The following is a 19,076-nucleotide window of genomic DNA, read 5'->3' as shown; positions in this document are numbered from 1 at the left end:
TTTGTTCTTATTTGACAAGTGTTTTTGTTGCCAAGTAATACATGGGTACAGCTGACTTTTCAAACTGTTCTTTAATGTAAAACAAAAAAAGAAAAAAATTGCCTTTGAATAATAGAAGAGGCTACAGATGGCTTAATGGAAAGCTAATCTATCTGTCAATAGAATTTAATGTGATGTAATAGGTTTATACCACACATTCCTACCCTTCTGGCCTAAAACACAATCTCTAGATTAATTATTAATATTTGAACATATTTATGTAGGACAGATCTACATAGGTGCCAAGCCATGATTTTATGCAGGTATTGAAAGTTTTTTCATGTGTCTTAGAATTGAGATTAAAGCCAGGGCTTATTAAAAATTAGCCTGGGCACATTTGAGGTTAACATCTGTGTTATATTAATAAAGGATTAAAGCAATGGATCACCATCTCATTTCCATGCATAAAGGTGTGTTATTGAAGATTTGTAATTTCAAGAGACATTTTAATGTTCATTTTACCTTCCCTAAATCCTAGATAGTTTTGAGTGCAAATATCGGGCTAAAACCTAAGTGATATATTTCAAATTTTCAGAAGCACCCTCGATGGGTTATGTATATTATTTTGTAAGATAAAATAAAATAAAAAATTCTCCTTCTGCGATGGTTTCTGTAAGATTATTCGAATAATACTAAGACGTGTCAATTTAATTAGTTTTATCATAACGCTATGTTTATACAAACTAATTTTCAGTCCACTCCACACTGTACTTCTAATATCATACAGAGTGAGGCAATAATAGAGAAAATGGATTGTTTTGGATATTGACTGCAATGTCACTGAAGAGTCAAGGGATGCCAGCAGTAGCAATGGAAATGCTTGTTTACCTACATTAAACCTGGTTCCCTGAAAGATTGACCTATTGGTAGATGTCACTGAGCTCCTATATCAAAGCTGCCAATAGGCCCCCTTCCCCCAGTGACCTCCTCGTACCCGCCTCCTGAGGGTACTTAACCGTCATGCAGGGGAAGAAATGCCCTCTTTCAAGACGAAACATTGATGTCGACCAAAGTGACCTTGCGGTTGGTGGCCATCTTCTCTTTCAGGGAACCAGGTTTACGGCAGGTAAACTAGCGTTCCCTTTCAATTCGAAGATGGCCACCAACCATCATTATGGGAAACGTGTACCAGAGCCGTCATGAGGGAGAAAAGAGCGGCAGCATGTGAGGGACGCTAAGTCCTGCCTGACCAAGGTCAGTGGCGTGAGTGTGCAACCTCGAGGACCCTAGTGCCCACAGAGGGCAACGAAGGATTTATCACATTCAGGCGGTAGAACCTGGCAAAGGTATGCAGGGTAGCAAATTTCAGCCATGGAGGCACCTCAGAAGGGCCCATGAAGTAGCCACACCTCTCGTGAAATGTGTGGCTACCCGCCCAGGCGGGGGTAAGCCGGCACCATCATACGCAGCTGAGACTGTATCTGCAGTCCAATGCGACAGCCGCTGCTTGGAGAGGGGCTGTCCCAGGGTTCGTGTTCCATGGCAGACGAAGAGCTCTTGTCTTATCTACGTAACATCTCAATGCCCAAACTGGGCAGAGAAGGTTCAACTTTCTATCCTCATCTGTCGCAAATGGACTGATTCATGTGGAAGGCTGTAACCACCTTGGGGAGAAAAGCAGGGTTTGGATGCAGTGACACTCTTCTACCATCATCCCAAATATGCAAAGATGGAGCTATGCACAGATAGCGCCTGCAGCCCACTAACCCGCTTTGCGAAGGTGATAGCCAAGAGAAAGGCTGTCTTCATGGAAACTGAAACTGCAAGATGGCAGGCATGGGACAGGAGATTGGATCATTACAGTTAGAAGGCACAATTCTTGAAACCGTTTCCACTTACAGGCATACAGTGACCTAGTGGAATTAGGACTAGCATTCTGCAGCGTACCCACGACAGCATCTAAAAGCCCTAAGGATGACTAGCAGTCCCTTTCAGGGGCCAGACCCATAGATGGAGCCTACCTGGCTCCGGGTGTCAAAGTGTGCCTCTCACCTGACTGAGAAGATCCCTGCGAAGTGGGATTTCCCAGGGCAGGCCGTTCAATAGCTGGCACAGAGATGAAAACCAGATTCTCCTGGGCCACAAGGAGAATTGACGCCTTCTCCGACTGGACCTTCTCGAGAAAGGCCGGGAGCAATGGCAGAGGTGGGAACGCATAAAGGAGTGCTCTGGGCCTTATATGGGCTAGAGCATCGACGCGAAGTGGACCGCCGCAGCAGTGGAGGGAGTACCATAGGGGGCAGTGTGTCGATTCCGCCGAGGCGAAGAGATCGACCTGCGCCTTCCCAAAACATTCCCAAATGCGCTCCACCACCTGAGGGTGGAGCCGCCACTCCGATGGGTGTGGGCCCTCCCTTGAGAGGAGGTCCTCCGCTCGATTCTCCATGCCAGGAACATGCGTTGCCTGAAGGGACAGCAAGTTCTGTTGGGCCCAAATCAGCAGTCTGAAGGCTAGGCGGTGCAACCCCGGGGACTGAAGGTCACCCTGGTGGTTGACATATGCCACCACTGAACAGACATCAGCACGTGTCTGTTCCGCACCACAGGTAGGAAGTACTGGACAGCAAGGAACACCGCTTGCAGCTCCAACATGTTGATATGCAGGGAATTCCTGCGGCCCGACCAGGGTCTGCTGACTCCTCTGCCTTCGCAGACCACACCCCAACTTAAGTTGGAGGCGTCCGTCGTCAGTACCCTGTGGGTGTAAACCGTCCCCACTCCTTGGGGCAGGGGAGAAGTAACCCTCCACCAGCGTAGGGCCGGCAAGCAAGCAAGACACCCTGTCAGCTGACGGTGTCTATCGCACTTGGGATACAGATGGAACGCATCGAGCCACATTTGCAGTGGGAAAATGCGCAGTAAACCCATCCCAATGCTGATATTGCTACGGCACAAGACAAGGGGCACCCTCGATCCATGTCGAAACAGGGAGAGTTGGTGCTGGACAACTGCTACTCTATCGTCCGACAGGTGAGCTTACTATTAATCGGCTCTAGCATTGTTAAGGGGAGACCCAGTCTCAACCAGATGCTTCATCACAAATAGCTGTGTGGGCCTCCTTCTTGCGACTGGGCATATCAACCAGTTGTACAGGCAATCCATCACCCTGATCACTTGCCACCTCAAGGAAGCGAGGGTGGCATCCATGCACTTGAAACATGTGGAGGTAAGGAGCCAACGGCATGATGAGCCACCATTCGACTCAGCCATATATTGAAGCACTTAGGGCCCAAGGGTGCAGACGTACCAAGGGCACTGAGTGAGGTAGAATACACTACTGGTGCACCGGGCATTGGGGACACATAGTGTTATTAACATGCTGTGGCAACAAACACTGAGGCATGGAAGTGTGAAGTCAACACAACCCAGGGTAGCACATAGCAGACACTGGGGTGGATACATAGCTCGAGTGACTGCAGTATGCAATCAGGAGAGCAGTTCAGGGGAGTGCACGGTGCTGCACCATGGTGCAGGGTGGCGATAACCTGGTCCTGGACTGCGTGAAGTCACACCACATGGCAGCACATAACGTATGCCAGAGTGGAGCACAGGCTCAAGGAGCTACGGCGTGTTATGCAGGAACAAAGTGACACATTCTCTATGCCAGGTGGGTGACCAAGCGCGCTAAGTAGGCGGGCTAAAATAAGCTTGCTGATTCAACTCAACAGCGGGACCCTGCAGAGCTGGGTCCCGGTAGAGGAATCACGCAGCTACTACTTTTTCTTTTCAAACTGCAAGGCAGTAAAGAAAAACATATACACACACACACCCCCACATAGACAACAGCAATTGTAAGGGTAAAATAAGTCACCATGGTAGCGCGCCGAGTGGGTGTGCTTGAACAAGCTGGCGGATTTAACTCAACAATGGGACACAGCAGAGCTGGGTCCCGGCAGAAGAGTCATGTCGTTACTTTTCTTTCCAACTGCAAGACAGTAAAGAAAAATACATATACACAACAACAAATGTGAATGTAAAATAACAGGTCATCACGGCAGCGTGTGTGACTGTTCTGTTTGTTCTGTAAACAGCGCTCCGAATAAGCGGGCTGAAAAAGCTGGCGGATTCAACTCGATAGCAGGAACACAACAGGGCTGGGTCCCGGTAGAGGAGTCACGCAGCTACCTTTGTTTTTCAACTGCAAGGCGGTAAAGAAAAGCACATATACACAACAGCAATTGTGAGTACAAAATACCAGTCACCACGGCAGCGCGTGCGACTGTTTTGTAGACAGCGCACCAAGTTGGCGGGCTGAAAAAGCTGGCGGACTGAACAGCGGGGCACAGCAGAGCTGGGTTCTCATGGAGGAATCCCACTTATTACTTACACACACAGTAATAAAAAAACAGTTTTTAAAATACAAAAAACAGTTCAATATTATAGGACAGATGGGGGAGAGCACTCTGTCTGTTGATTGAGTGACCTACACCAAGGTGAAGGCCCGCGCAGCCCGTTTACATCTCAACCCAACAACGAGGGAAGCCTCGGTGAGGAGTATATGGCCAGCCCGGCGAAAGCAGCCGTGGAGCGGCTAGCGCTCTATGCGAGTACGGGGATGCATTCAGCTACAATCAAAACAAGGCCCAACTGCGGCCCGCAGGCGGCTGGTGGGCAAACTCGACCACGGGAACAAGGCAAGCCCGGTCCCGTGGAGTAATAGTGCTCTCCGAAGTAAGAAGGGGTGAAAAACACTCACAATTCTTATCAATAATACTTACTGTGCTAAGACGGACAGACAGAAGCAGCCTGATACGCGAAGCACACAGGTGCTGATAGACAGAAACAGAATAAAAAAGCTACGATCTTTTTAAACTGATTCTGGGAAAGCGGCGATGCTAGCTTTCAGCACAAAGTGCAGGGGAACTAGCAGTAGCTTACGCAGCACTTTTTAATAGAAGACAGGGCTCAGTGCAACACAGAGGTCTTACCTTACCAATGTGAGAAGCGAAAGAGGATGTTTCTTCCCCTGCGTGACAGTTAAGTACCCTCGTGAGGCGGGACTGAGGAGGTGACTGGGGTAAGGGGACCTATCGGCAGCTTTGATATAGGAGCTCAGTGACACCTACCAATAGGTAGGAGTGTATCCCATAACAATGTTTGGAGGCCATCTTCGAATTGAAAGGGAACCCACTACCTGGATTAGGAAGTGCAGAAGACATTAAAGCAGCGGTGGCCAATACGTGGATCGCGATCCACAGGTGGATAGCAAAAGATTTTCAGTGGATCTCAGGACAAATCAGAACAAGCACTAGCATATAAGCATGCAACATTTTTTGTTTCAGATGATGGACAGTGCCTTCTGTGTCATCCAGTAGCACAGATGAAAATATCCCAACAGTTTCTGCATATGACAAAATGCTTGTGCGAACTGCGAATGTATACATTTTAATTTAGGTGCATGTATGCGACTAGAAATTCCTAAAGGTTAAAAAAAAAAAAAAAAAAAAAACTCACAGTCTGATCCAAACTCATAGCTCATCGTAATGTGTACTGGGAATGTAGTTTATTGGTGTCCACTGCCCACTGTTAATCATACATTAAAAACTACAAATCCCCGCCAATTTTACTGATCTATCAGTGCAATGGCTACTAGTTTCCAGACAGTTTGCAAACCAAGATGAGGAAAGTAACAAATTCACATCTGTCTGCGTCTTTACATAATCAATGTTATAAAAAAAAAACGTTTTGTACGTTTTATCAGGATGCAGGGAACTGATAGCAGGCAAGATTGCATTTTGAACAGGTAGCCAGAAGTTCAAACATGAAAATATATTCAATACAGTGCTTCAAAACAGCACGCAATGTGTGGAGAGGCAGACCATCCCGGTACCATACCAAGTAGCACATTCTGAGGAACATGCTGTCAATTTTAATTTTCTCATCATGACAAACTGATCCACTTCTTGGTTTCTTACTCTGCAGTATTTCAAAAATCTCATGTTTTTGCTCCTCACTTGTCCTCTTGTATGCATGTACAGCATTTAATCTATGACCAGTTGGTTCACACATGAACTGTTCATCAACTCCTTTATTACAAACGTGTAGCAGCTGTAGCTCTCAAATTGTGATTTGAAGAAAGGCCTTCACACATCTTTCCTATAATCTGGTTCAATTGATTAACACCAACGCGTTGGTTGCTACACTATTGATTTAATTTGACAGTACACAAAGGCCGCAGGTAAAAGGCTTCACACTTTCCATCTTTCAATCTGTAAATTAAATAAAAATATATATATATGTGATATTACAAATACAGGAAAACATCCTTATTAACATGCCTTTATTAAACATGACTTGTGTGACAATGGAACAGGTTGCAGTGCAACAGTAATTAAAGTAGTTTTATAATAAATCTAAGTTATGAACTTACGAACAAAAATGCCGTGGCCCGTATATTTTTCGCACCACACATCTGTCGGGGCTGCTACTGTTCTGATATGCAATAACTTCTTTGCACTCCTGTTTTCCACCTTTTCCACCTCTGTTTGTCTTCGTTTTGTCTTCGTTGTATTTTAAAAAAAATGTCTAAATGAGTCCTTGCACAACTGACTACTAACTCCAAATCTTAGATTACGATGCTCTTGCCCAGCACTCATAGCAAAATGTATGCCAAACAGATAAACTAGAGTATTCAGCAGGTTTTCAGGTGTATCAGATCCGAGAAGTCCCATTGTCCACAACATTTCTTCCTGGTCTTCAGAAATAACCTTTGCTTTTCTTTTATGCAAACAAACTCCTGATTTGGCCAAAGCTTTTCATTTTCACACTTCAAAAATGTTCAAATTCTAGGTAATTTACAAACTTAACATGCGTCCTTTAATTTTAGTTAATATTGTAAGGAAATTACAAGTTCATATAGTGAATTGCCACAGTATTCCTCTCTGTTACATTTTCTTACTTCTGTCACAAAACAACTAAGGTTGAGTAGCAATATCCATACTTAGTAAATCTCCACCAGTTACATGGATGTCAGATCTAAACTCAGCTTTTGAATTTCTTTCTTTTAACCGGGCTTCAAACAGCTTCACAGCCCATCTACTTTTTGTACGAGTGCTTTCTCAAAACCGATCGCTGGCAAGGATATTTAGGTCTTCATCCGTTCAGTACTCTTGTTTTTTAATTATGTTTATTTTTCTAATGCCACTTTCATGTTCTAGATCTAAAACAAAGTCCTCATTGCCATCTTCACTTACAACAGAACACGCTGTCTGTGTATGTGAGATTTGGACGGCACACCAGCAAAGTGATACATAAACATATTAAATCTATCAAAGCAAATTACCAATGATTAATCAACTGAATCTCACTGAACAATTAGCAATTAGGAAGAAATGTTTTAAATGGCATAAACTATGATAAGTGTTAAATTGGTATAAAATAGTCTACAATAATAGTCTCGTGCCTAACGACACTCGAAACGGTGCATTATTTTACTGATTCAACACTTGTCGTGTTATCCCTTTCCTAATATTTGCCTGATATACTTCTGATATACTTTTTTCCCATCATAGTTTTGACTTCTATTCTTTTGGGCTAATTGGGACCTTGCATTTGATCTTATCTAACTCCCTGCATGGTTTTATTTAACTCCCTGCATCAGATGAACTTTGCTGGAAAATATAACAAGAAGGACCAAGGGGTTGGCTGGCAGCACAGCTGCCAGGGAGACAGCGGCAGGAATGATGAAGAATTTTCCGCCTCTGTACATCAGAACCTGAGTACAGTCCTCAATGACAGCAGCGCTTTGGTCATCCTGTGAAAAACTGGAGGCATTACCAAAGGAATGATCGATTGGCAATCCAGAAGCATTGAGCTGTGTGAAGCTACACAGAATCATCCTTAAACACATAAACAAGGCAGGTATCTAAGTTCCTTAGATTTTACAATTTTGTAAGAGAGTAAAAGTACCTGGTCACTTCACTGTTCCATTTGTGTTCTCTCTCCTATTAAAAGATGTCCTGGAAAATCCAGTTTGGATACAATATATTGTGATTCAGCGGGGTAATCCTGAAAGTGTGTACGATATGCAGTACAGCCAGAGTAAGCAGGTAACATTCAATAACCTCTATTGTAAAATATTATCCATTCCTTTGTTCCAAGTAACTTTGTTGCCAGGTACAATGTGGATAGTGTTTGCAGTCAGATGTTGGGTCGCCTTTTCAAAATGTTCTCTCATGCAAAACAAAAACCCCTAAAGAAAAACTGATTGCCGTTCAAAATCAAATGCTACAGATGGATAAATGGGAAGCTAATCTAACTGTCAAACAATTTTACTATACCATACAATCTTATATTCAGACAATTTCATTATGACTCAATATGTTTTATACCATACATTTCTACCCTACTGGCTTGAAACACAATGTCCAGATGAATTATTAATATTTGAATAGATCTATGTAGTGTATAGCCACAGAGGGGTCAAGGCTTGTGTTCACGGACGTATTATGTGTGTGCTGGGTCAGACTCGAGTGAAGTTTCAGTCCTACAACACCTACCACCTCACATACCTTTTCCATAATCACAAGCATTTTTTGCTAGAATAATTAGTAAGCATGGCAAAAAATAATGTAAGAAGAAACAGAAAATCATACAAAACATACATAGTAGGGTTGTGCTGATAATTCCCTTTTTGTTTTTTGTTGAAAGGTATTAAATTAATCTGGAACAAACCTCTTAGAAGTGTATTAATGACACAAGAAAAGGCATGCGGTAGAATGCAAATGTATTGGAAATATCAGGAGAATAAAATGCTTGGTGATGTTAAAACAGTTTACTGGAGGTGACTTTGGGCATAAGTAGAGTAAGTTAGGTTTAAAATGATTGGAGAGATAAAGCATGAGAAAAAATGAAATTCATACAATGAAATATGGTAAACAATTAACCATGGCAATGGTTGCCATTGAATTGAGAAACAACTAAAAGGCTAAATTCTATTGTTAATTGGTAAGATAACAAAAACAGATTGTAGTCATGTTTGTCCTAAACTCATATTCACAAAATTTTTCTTTATTAAAAATGTATATAAAAACAATTATCAATTTATATTTTTATCATACACCTTAAACATTTTTGTAAATAGCATAAAATCACTTTCTGCTTAAAGTTGCTTTTTACCTGCAATGCGTAGATCAAACTCACACAGGTCATAAAAAATACATTGCTGTGTTTTGCCTGGAATTATTATTTACGGTCGCAACGACCCGGATTACAAACAAAATAAAAATCTGTTTGGACCATAAATTTTGTTGTCTGTCTGCTGTTACCTATACACGTAATACCCCTACACCGGCACACTGCAAACCACTTTGCCACAATTACCCAAAGCAAAATACAACTTAAAAAAATATATACATTTTTTGATCTGGAAACAAAATACATGTGCTTGTTGTAAGCTGTATTTTATATGAAAGGCAAATAGTCTTTGTCCTGGAAACCTTTTAAAAAGTAATATTTCTGTTACCTTTAAGCTCTGCTACAATAGGGAATATCTTCATTTACCTCTGCGCTATTGTTTGTACTGAGTTAATGTGCCCTTGGAAACCAAAAGCAGAAGCCTTTATTTTTAATCAATAGGCCTGCCATTCATTAAACACAAGCTGTTGTGGGTTAAGGGAGGAGGTTTTGCAAGGATGTGGCAAACTGTGTGAACTTGCATTAGAATCTGGATCCCTTTGTGGAATCAACTTCTTTACCATCCGCTCCACCTCTGTGGATAAGCTGTTATTCAAATATGGATGTTCCATCCAGCCTGCATTTTTTGGTGTGCAGTTTTAGGAGCCTGCTTATTAATGGATCCACCACATTTGAAATGACTGCCGGCATCTTCAACAACTCCCAATTGCGCTCTGAAATGCTGGCTGAATTAGTGAAAGAATGGAGACAGCATTTACCACTCTGGCAGATGAAGATGTTCTTGATCTGCCCTATAGTGTGCTTTGTGGCCGTCTGGCTGGTCATCCCACTGATCCTACTTGCTATCTTCTCAAACCCCAGGATTCGTCAAGAGACCCGCTACCTGCTGCTTGCCAATCTTTTGCTGTCGGATTTAATATATGTGTCTCTATACACCCTGTGCACTTGCTTCAATGCAGGGTACTTGCTTATGTCTGAAGAGGCTTGTGCTTGTCAGTTGTTCTGCTTGGGGGTATCATATTGCGCTGGGGTACTCAGTACCAAGGCAATGGTACTGGACATCTCCCTAGCTGTGCTGCAGCCTCTCCGCTACTCATCCCTTTGCTCAGTTTCAAGGACTAAAAAGGTAATTTTATTGACGTGGATCTTCTCCTGCATTTTACCCTTTGTCTCTATCATTTTCTTCATGACCGTTAAGGAAGAGAACATTTGCATAATGAACATTTGTTCCTTGCCACTACTGATTGCACACACAGTGAACAGTTACAAACCTTTAAGAATGTTTCATGTGGTTTCAGTCACGGGAATGCTCATGTCTTTAGGACTCATCCTGTGCTGTTACATTGTGCTGTACTGCAAAACAAAGCAGTCTGGGATATGGACTGGTTTTTTCGCCAGGGCAAAGGGGACATTTTTAATCCATTACATCCTTTTATTCCTGTCCTTCTGCCCCTTACTGTTGATTGTGGTCGAAACATTGCTGTACTCCCATGACTTGATGGAGATAAGGACAGGTATGTGGGTGACATTAACTAACTGTAATATGTTAATGATCCTGCCCAAGGCTTTGACGCCCTACCTGTATGGGTTCAGGTACAAAGAAATATCCAAACCACTCAAAGCTTTTTACAGGCTTAAATGCCCAAGGCAAGCTGTGTCCCCGGTTACAGCAAATCCAGAGTGAAGCTTAAAGGACTCACCTGTTGTTTTAATGGAAAAAGAGGCGCCATCTTAGATACAGATGTTTGATAGGATTTCTACTATTGCGGGAGTGATGTCTTAAACATACAGTTCTGTAATGGTCATTACTCCCTTTCACCTCAATGTCTTTGTCTACCATTTCAGGGATAAACATTTTTTACTGTTATCAGCATTCATTCTCAGAAAAAATCCTTAATGTGTAATCTAGGTGGCATAGCTGGCTGACAAACTAGTCTTTCTTGTCTTTAAATTTGTCTTTAAAGAAATAAATCTGTCTCAGCATAGCCCTTTGTGGAAATCAGCCTACATTACAACCAAAAAGTGCGGCACAATTCAGCACAATTTTGCAATCACGAGAATGAATGGCAGGGGGTGTTCAAATCAAGATTGAGGTGCACTTGCAGTGCTGTGAATGGAGGAGATCATGGCACCAGCCAGCACTGTGCCCACTGTAACCAGTGCCGTTCTCCGATGTTAAAAACCCATTCTCTACCCCAAAAAGTTTTTATAGCAAATTTAAAGACGCATTTACAGTATTTAGATACCAGTACCAAATTGTATGACTGACATTTAGGAAGACCACAAGAGATTATTATATTTATTATATTTATTCTATTATATTTAAACCTGTTGACAATACCCAAGGACTTTTATCCTAAACAAGAATGCTTGTCTGTGACTATGCCCTGCCTTATTTTATCAAATTGAATTTCCCTGTGTAGAAAATAAAAATAATTTCTTGTATTACATAACATGGTGTCTAATATACGTACCTAAGCACTGGATTATCTTATTATTATTATTATTATTATTATTATTATTATTATTATTATTATTATTATTATTATTATTATTATTATCACAGAAAGTCTGATTGACATTCAAATATCTTTTACAAGGAAGACATTCATGTGCTTCAAACATAACCCCAGTTATAGCATAAGCACAAGAAAATGGATCCCAGTGTTCAACTGCAGGTGAGGAGAGAAAGGAGAATAAAACAAACTAAGGTGTGGGTGAAAAAAAATCTGTAATATGAATTGTATGTGTGGATAAATAAACATGACGTCGAACATACAGGCTCCAGGTTTATATTTGAATCGACAACGAACTCCATTAATTATTCTGTACAAGCAGATGCTAACACCTTAGGAAGCTGACTTTATAAAGTGATAAAACAGCAATAAAGAGATGCAATGTTTTACTCGTCTTTACTCCCCCTGCTGGATATTTGTGGCAATTAGCTCTGGTCTATCTCAGTCAGAGCTGTTCATGTGCTTGTTTTCATCTGGTCAAGCTGGTCTAAGAGGCTTAACCGCCATCTTGCAAGTCACTTTTTTTGTTTCCAGACTGTATTTTCATTTGGAATCAGGTGCTCATTAATCCTGCCACCACACTTCGTGTACAGCAGGCATTAGGAGCGCTAATCTGTGAAGGAAGTTAAAACAACCAGGTGGGGTCAATTTAAAGGGTGGGGGCTGGATAAATGTACTGTGGTAGAAGTGAAAAAAGACAGTAAAACTGAATGATTTTTGACTTTTTATTGTGGTAATAAACCCTAATGAAGCAATAACATTTCTGTAAGAATAACTATGCTGTACTACTAAACTATTTTTCCCAAACCACCATTAGCTATAAAGAAAAGGGCTTGTAACCAGGAGGTCCCCAGTTTAAATCCCAGCTCAGCCACTGACTCATTGCTTGGCCCTGAGCAAGTCACTTAACCTCCTTGTGCTCTGTCTTTCGGGTGAGACGTTGTTGTAAGCGCCTCTGCAGCTAATGCATAGTTCACACACTCTAGTCTCTGTAAGTTGCCTTGGATAAAATAATAATAATAATAATACTGGAGGTAGAAACCAGAACACTCTACATAAAGTGCATTGCTTTCATGTCTCCACTTGAGGGAGCTGCTACAATACAAAAAAATCCTATGAACTTTGATGCGTTCAAAAAGCACTGTTTTATGACACACGGTATGACAACCAGCTTACCTAGTAAAGGTACACAGGACAACAATTGCAGATTCTTGTTTAGAATCGCAATGTCTGATTCTGGTTAACCTGTGTTATTTCAATGTTACTGTAGTAAACAAACCAAACAAAAATATGATAAATGGTGAATTTCACATGGAGAGATATTGTCTGTAAGAACGTGGGGTTAGTACTGATCAGCCCATAGATGGGCACTTTAAATAAAACAAACAGGTGTTGGTTGCTTCTCTTTCAAAAATCTTTCCTGGAATACCATAGTAATTCTAATACCCCTGAAGAAACAACAATGCTAACAGTGCCAGCACAGTGAACACTGTGTGGTCAATACCACACCCAGATAGTACCTTGTTACTTAAGCGCATGACCGTGGGAGTTGCCAATACATTGGAAGGTTAACAGAAATCTCACAATAGTTCCTGTTGTTCTGTATTACGAGCTAAAATAGAAGTGGTTCAGAGTAAAAGTTCTAGAAGGGGTCTCTGCTCACCTTGTTTTCATTGGCTAACTATTACTTCCCAGGTTTCACATTTCAAAGCCAGATCAGTGGGTAGGCCTGTCTTTTCCACAGACTGTTAGCACTACTTGTCTGCAATGCACCTAACTCTTGATGACAAAGAGCAGGTTAGGTCTTGCTTAATGCTTTAATGGAGATGCTTTTCATACTGAACTCTTGAGCTTTTGTCTTTGACCTGTCTTCTGAAGAGTCACTTATATCAACATGGATTTTGATAAAACACTTTCCATTAATGTTTGTCTAATTTTACAACACTCCAGGGGTAACACCCCTTAAATCATAAGGCTAGTACTACAGAAAGAGCATAGATATTATTATAGCTCTCTACACCACTGAAAGAAGTGCGCCCCCAGAAATAGTTATTTCAAATTGAGAATTCACCTGCCAAAAAGTGGTAAACAGGCTGAGCTGTAACACCCTGCTCACTAATCAAGAAGGGGCGTACAACACCAATAAAAACAGGGTTCTTTGATTCAGGAGAGAGGCAGTGAGAGATGGAGAAACAAGGCACGTATCACATTCAGCATGTTTATTAGACACTGTGACAGAAATACAATCATTCTTGGTTGTAAATCACCCTCCCAACCTGTGAGGGCGCTAAGCAATGAGAACGATGAGTTCCTTAGATGGACCGGCTTGACAGTTCTTTCCCAGGGTTCAAGGGAAGTAGACCAGTCTACAATAACGCATTGACCTGGAAGGGAAACAACTTGGCAGCGGTAGATTGGAGAGGCAGTTGCACCCGTCTACCAAGGGGTCATGTGTGACAGCATAAAAGAGGATAGAGAATCGTAATCTGTTCCTTCGCTTTGGTTTGTGTAAATAAACTGAGAAGGACAGAAGGACTGTGAGAGACCCCGTTCCTAAATGTGAAAAGTACATTGAGTGTTTTGTTTGTTTTGTCTTGTATTTGTCTTGTCTTGTCTTGCACATTACCATGCAGCTAACACAGTTCCGGAGCTGTCACCTAGGGCCAGCGCTAAGCCGGAACGGCACTTCATCAACAGTCACTGAATAACTTGTATCACCCACCATGATCACTACTGCACGCACCCAGGACTGGTGACTGTGTATGCATTATTGTGGGTCAGATATTGTGTTTATTAGTTGGGACTGCAATTCCGTTATTGTTTACCCTGTGCAGTACACATTGTTGTGTATTGCTGGGGGATTATTGTTTTGGTCATCAGACCTGGAATAAAAATAAAGATCACTTTTCCAAACTGGATTACAAGGCTCTGTCTGTTTAACTACCGCACTGCATCACTCTTGCACCTGTTCAGACTCGGTCACTTTGTCACACACACACGGATAAAATTGATATGAGGGTGCATTCATACAATTCGTTATCACCAGGCTGTTGCTAGATCTTGCCTGAATCTTTAATTGCAGTCAATTTATAATTATATCAAATGCCATAAGAGTAGTCCTAAATTAACAAATAACAAAATAAATATATAAACACTACACACACACACACACACACACACACACGAAATCGATACCAATTACCCCCAACTACAGCCCCTGCACATATCCAGGGAGGATAAACAATTAGTTTAACACAATACAGCAAGCTGGGCAACCCAGTTTCACCTTAGAGATTCAGAGACAAACCCAAATAAAACAATAAGGTGCTAAGTGCACATCAATCACAAATTTAAATAAAACAATAACAGAGGTAAACTCTCGACCCTGTACAAGCAGAGCTTTTCTTTACATAGCTAAAAGCTATTTGCAAATCCAAAATATAATTTACACAACGTCCAAAACATCCAAAACTCACTGTGCCAAACACCAGAGATGTTCTGAACACCTTCTGTTCGGTTGTAACTATGCTTCTCAGTAAGAACATCAAAGTTTCACGCTATTATAAACTCTCTACTCTGACCTAGCCTGGTTTGATAGTGGGGCCTCTTTCCACTCCACTTTACCCAAGTCACCGCCTGGCGGAATAATATATATATATATATATATATATATATATATATATATATATATATATATATTATATATATATATATATATATATAGACTGATATTGAGGGGTAATTATTCTATTCGTCAATTAACCCCTCGGTGGGATATATTCTGGACCTGCAGCTTTGGCTGCACTGTGAAGTGTGTTCGAGCGGTGGAATGAGTCAGGTGGTCCAAGATTTTCTTTCATTTGGAACTTCTCTTCATTTGTTATGTATGACCAAAGCATATCCACCATACTACTTGTTACAGTTTGGCCCTTGTGCCCTTTTGTTTGGTGTTTTGTTTTGTTTAAATCTTTTGTTTTATTATTTAATAAACGCGCTGAGCGCTGTTGCACTTCAGTTTTGCCCCACCATTCCTTTTTTTGACTATGTCTATCCTGTCACAGTTGATGTCACACAGTGGTGGGATACAGCGCCTCCAATGTCAGGCCAGGAATAGTGTAGGTTTTTATTTGTTTTGTTTGGGAAAAAATAATTTTAAAAAAATGAATAAATTGGAGGAGTACATGGAGAAGTGGCATGCGCATCAGAGGGAGTTGGAGGAAGGATGGGCTACATGGTGCCTCATCTGCCTGGAGTATGGGCATCTCCCTGACGTGTGCCCATATGAAGACCCCCTTTTTTTGCAGGCATTTGATCGGGGTGAGGTGGAAACTGCAGAGGAATGGTTCCACCTGAAGGCTGTACCATCGGCACAGGTGGATCATGAAACCTGCCTCACCTGCCTCAAGGGGAGGAGTGGTACTTTGCCGTCAGCGAGGTTGGGCACAAATCACCCGACCAACCTCCTCCATGACAGAAGGTGGAACTGTTGGTCCTGAAGAACAGAAGGAGTGGCGGTGCCAAGAAGATGGCGAAGAAGCACGTGCCACATTACCTGGGGTTGCTTGCTACTCCGCATTGGCGGAGGCTGCCTGCAGTCTCGCTTCGCCTGGGGTTGCTGACGTTCCCGCTTCACCTGGGGATTGCCTGTAGGCCCGCTTTGCCTGCAGTCGCTGTCGGCTCTGCTTCGCCTGGGGTCGCTGCCGGCTCTGCTTCGCTTGGGGTCGCTGCCGGCTCTGCTTCGCTTGGGGTCGCTGTCGGCTCTGCTTCGCCTGGGGTCGCTGCCGGCTCTGCTTCGCTTGGGGTCGCTGTCGGCTCTGCTTCGCCTGGGGTCGCTGCCGGCTCTGCTTCGCTTGGGGTCGCTGCCGGCTCTGCTTCGCTTGGGGTCGCTGTCGGCTCTGCTTCGCTTGGGGTCGCTGCCGGCTCTGCTTCGCCTGGGGTCGCTGTCGGCTCTGCTTCGCCTGGGGTCGCTGTCGGCTCTGCTTCGCTTGGGGTCGCTGCCGGCTCTGCTTCGCTTGGGGTCGCTGTCGGCTCTGCTTCGCTTGGGGTCGCTGCCGGCTCTGCTTCGCTTGGGGTCGCTGCCGGCTCTGCTTCGCTTGGGGTCGCTGTCGGCTCTGCTTCGCTTGGGGTCGCTGCCGGCTCTGCTTCGCTTGGGGTCGCTGCCGGTTCTGCTTCGCTTGGGGTCGCTGTAGGCTCTGCTTTGCCTGGGGTCGCTGCCGGCTCTGCTTCACCTGGGCTCACTGCCTATCCTGCAAGGAAATACTGTGGCCGGAGCCGCACAGAGAGGAGCTGCCGGCCATGAAGAGGGGGGAGGGGGGAGGAGGTCAGTTTCGCTGTAGGAAATTTGGTGGCCAGAGCCCTGTAAGAGAGAGCTGCTGGCTACAGAGAAGGGGGGGAGTTCAGGAGATCACCCTCACAGAGAGCCGGCAGATTGTCAGGATTACCTTGGCTAGATGACCTGGCTTGTGTGCGGTCAGCCTGGCTGCTACAGCTGTTGGCATGGGAGGAGGACCTCCCTCCGTGGCTGCTACCCTTGGCCCATTGCTGTCTCTGTTCCTGGGTTGGAACGGTGAAACTGAGGCTTTGAGAGTATGGGGAAGGTGGCCTTATGAGACCATGTGTGCTGCGCACAAGGGGGGGCATGTGTGGCGAAGTGTCTCGCCCCTTTATTTATTATTTATTTATATTATGATTTATATGTATATATGATGGTGAAAGCCAATATTATTTATTATTGTTTTGTATTATTTATATTTTAAAAACGTTGTGAGGAAGCATGACTGATCAGCTACTCATTATTTAACTAGCTGACAGTCACTCATCCTTATTAAACTCGTGCAGACTATAGCTGAGGGGTAATAAGATAAGCAGTTAATCACTCGGCCAGAATATAAAAGACCTGCAGCTTTGGCTGCACAGTGAAGTGTGTTTGAGACACGGAACGAGTCGTGGTAAAGGAAAGTAAACCTTGAAGAGAAGTAAACAATTGCTAAGTGTGCTGGTTTAGCAACAGCATGCTAGTTACTGTTTGTAATAGATTTTCGCTGTCATATTTAACAAAACAAATACACTTTATATTAGCAGGGCTTTGCCCTGCCTCTTAAATGGTGTGCAGGGCTCTCTCTTGCTGCCCTGCTACAGTCATCTACTTGTTTTTCTTTCATAAATAATTGGTGTAAATTGCATTTTGATAGACTTTGATAGATATGGCCTTATACACCTATGGCAATGTTGCCTCGCCCCTGTGTGTATTTCTGTGTTGTATGTTGCATGTTGTGTGTTGATGTAATATGGGTGAATGGAGAACAGGATTGGAGGCGGAGGTAATAGTAATAGCTATAATAATTTCAGCTCACCGTGTTTGTCTGTGTAGTTTGTTTTTGTTTGTCTCTTTGATTTGGCTGCCAGTGCCATGTCCTGTGTTTTGCTTGTCTTTTACAACCTTTTATTTTCTGTCTGTTTCCTTATTAAATGCTGAGCGCAAACAATTGCTCAGCTTCACCAAACTCCACCTCTCTGTTGTATATTTGTTGGTTCCTGGTTCTGGTCTGACGTCACCCACTGCAGCCATCTTTGTGACAACACCCCATTTACAAAGTTTTATCTCACGAGATAGATACAGAATGGGTTCAAATTCTGTTTTATAAGCTACAGTACATAAAGTGTTAAATTTGTATTAATTTAGTCATAATATAGTCAGATTTGTCAACAGCACAAACATGATTTACAGGAAATACCAACACATCTGATATTTTGATAAGTTAAATGATTCTGAAATATGTAAAACCTGTTTATAAAACCACTTGAGTCTGACCAGATTTAATTACCACATTGATCTATCTACTGAGGATCAGGTAATGACATCTGGAGTCATTTTTAGTTGATGAATGGGTTTCAACTTCCTCTATAAATCAGCATATTTTAATAATGAGTTATTTCTCTCGTCTCCCAGAGTTTTTTAAACAGATTATTCTCAAGACAAAAGGTGGAACAGTTACTAAATAAAGGTGATCCACTGTTTGGTACAAAAATGACAGAAATGTTAATCAATCAATCTCCAACATGCTAGGTACATCCTCGTGGCAGTGCAAGAGATCTGCCCATGTATATTTATTGGTGTTTGGTGAGGGGTGGCAAGGATAGGGTTATTTCCGCCATGACAAAAACATGTGAGAATGTGGCTGGAGCCATAAATAGATAATCGCTAAATTATTGATTAATTAGACTCCAGCCACATCCCATAAAAGGAGAGCCCAGGGGTGCATTTGGAGAGAGGAGTTTGGTGAGTGAAGTGGCATTATAGTTTGTGGCTCTGTATTGTCTTTAAAAGTTTAGTGAAGGCTCTGTCCAACCTGAAATTTTTTTGTTTAAACTTTTATTTTTTCCTTG

General features: G+C 42.6%; 1 protein-coding gene across 1 annotated transcript; it reads left to right on the top strand.

Moving 5' to 3' along the window:
* The first annotated feature begins 9,949 nt into the window (after nucleotides 1-9,949).
* Nucleotides 9,950-10,881, top strand: LOC121326577 (probable G-protein coupled receptor 148). Its single transcript, XM_041269913.1, has 2 exons — nucleotides 9,950-10,134; nucleotides 10,573-10,881. Exons 1-2 carry the CDS (start codon nucleotides 9,950-9,952, stop codon nucleotides 10,856-10,858), a joined length of 471 nt encoding a protein of 156 aa, XP_041125847.1. The 3' UTR covers nucleotides 10,859-10,881.
* The last annotated feature ends 8,195 nt before the right edge of the window (nucleotides 10,882-19,076 follow it).

The sequence above is a fragment of the Polyodon spathula genome, chromosome 14, assembly GCF_017654505.1.
Source record: "Polyodon spathula isolate WHYD16114869_AA chromosome 14, ASM1765450v1, whole genome shotgun sequence".
Taxonomy (NCBI): domain Eukaryota; kingdom Metazoa; phylum Chordata; class Actinopteri; order Acipenseriformes; family Polyodontidae; genus Polyodon; species Polyodon spathula.
The sequence above is the reverse complement of the archived record's forward strand: the minus strand, read 5'-3'. Positions and strand labels throughout refer to the sequence as shown.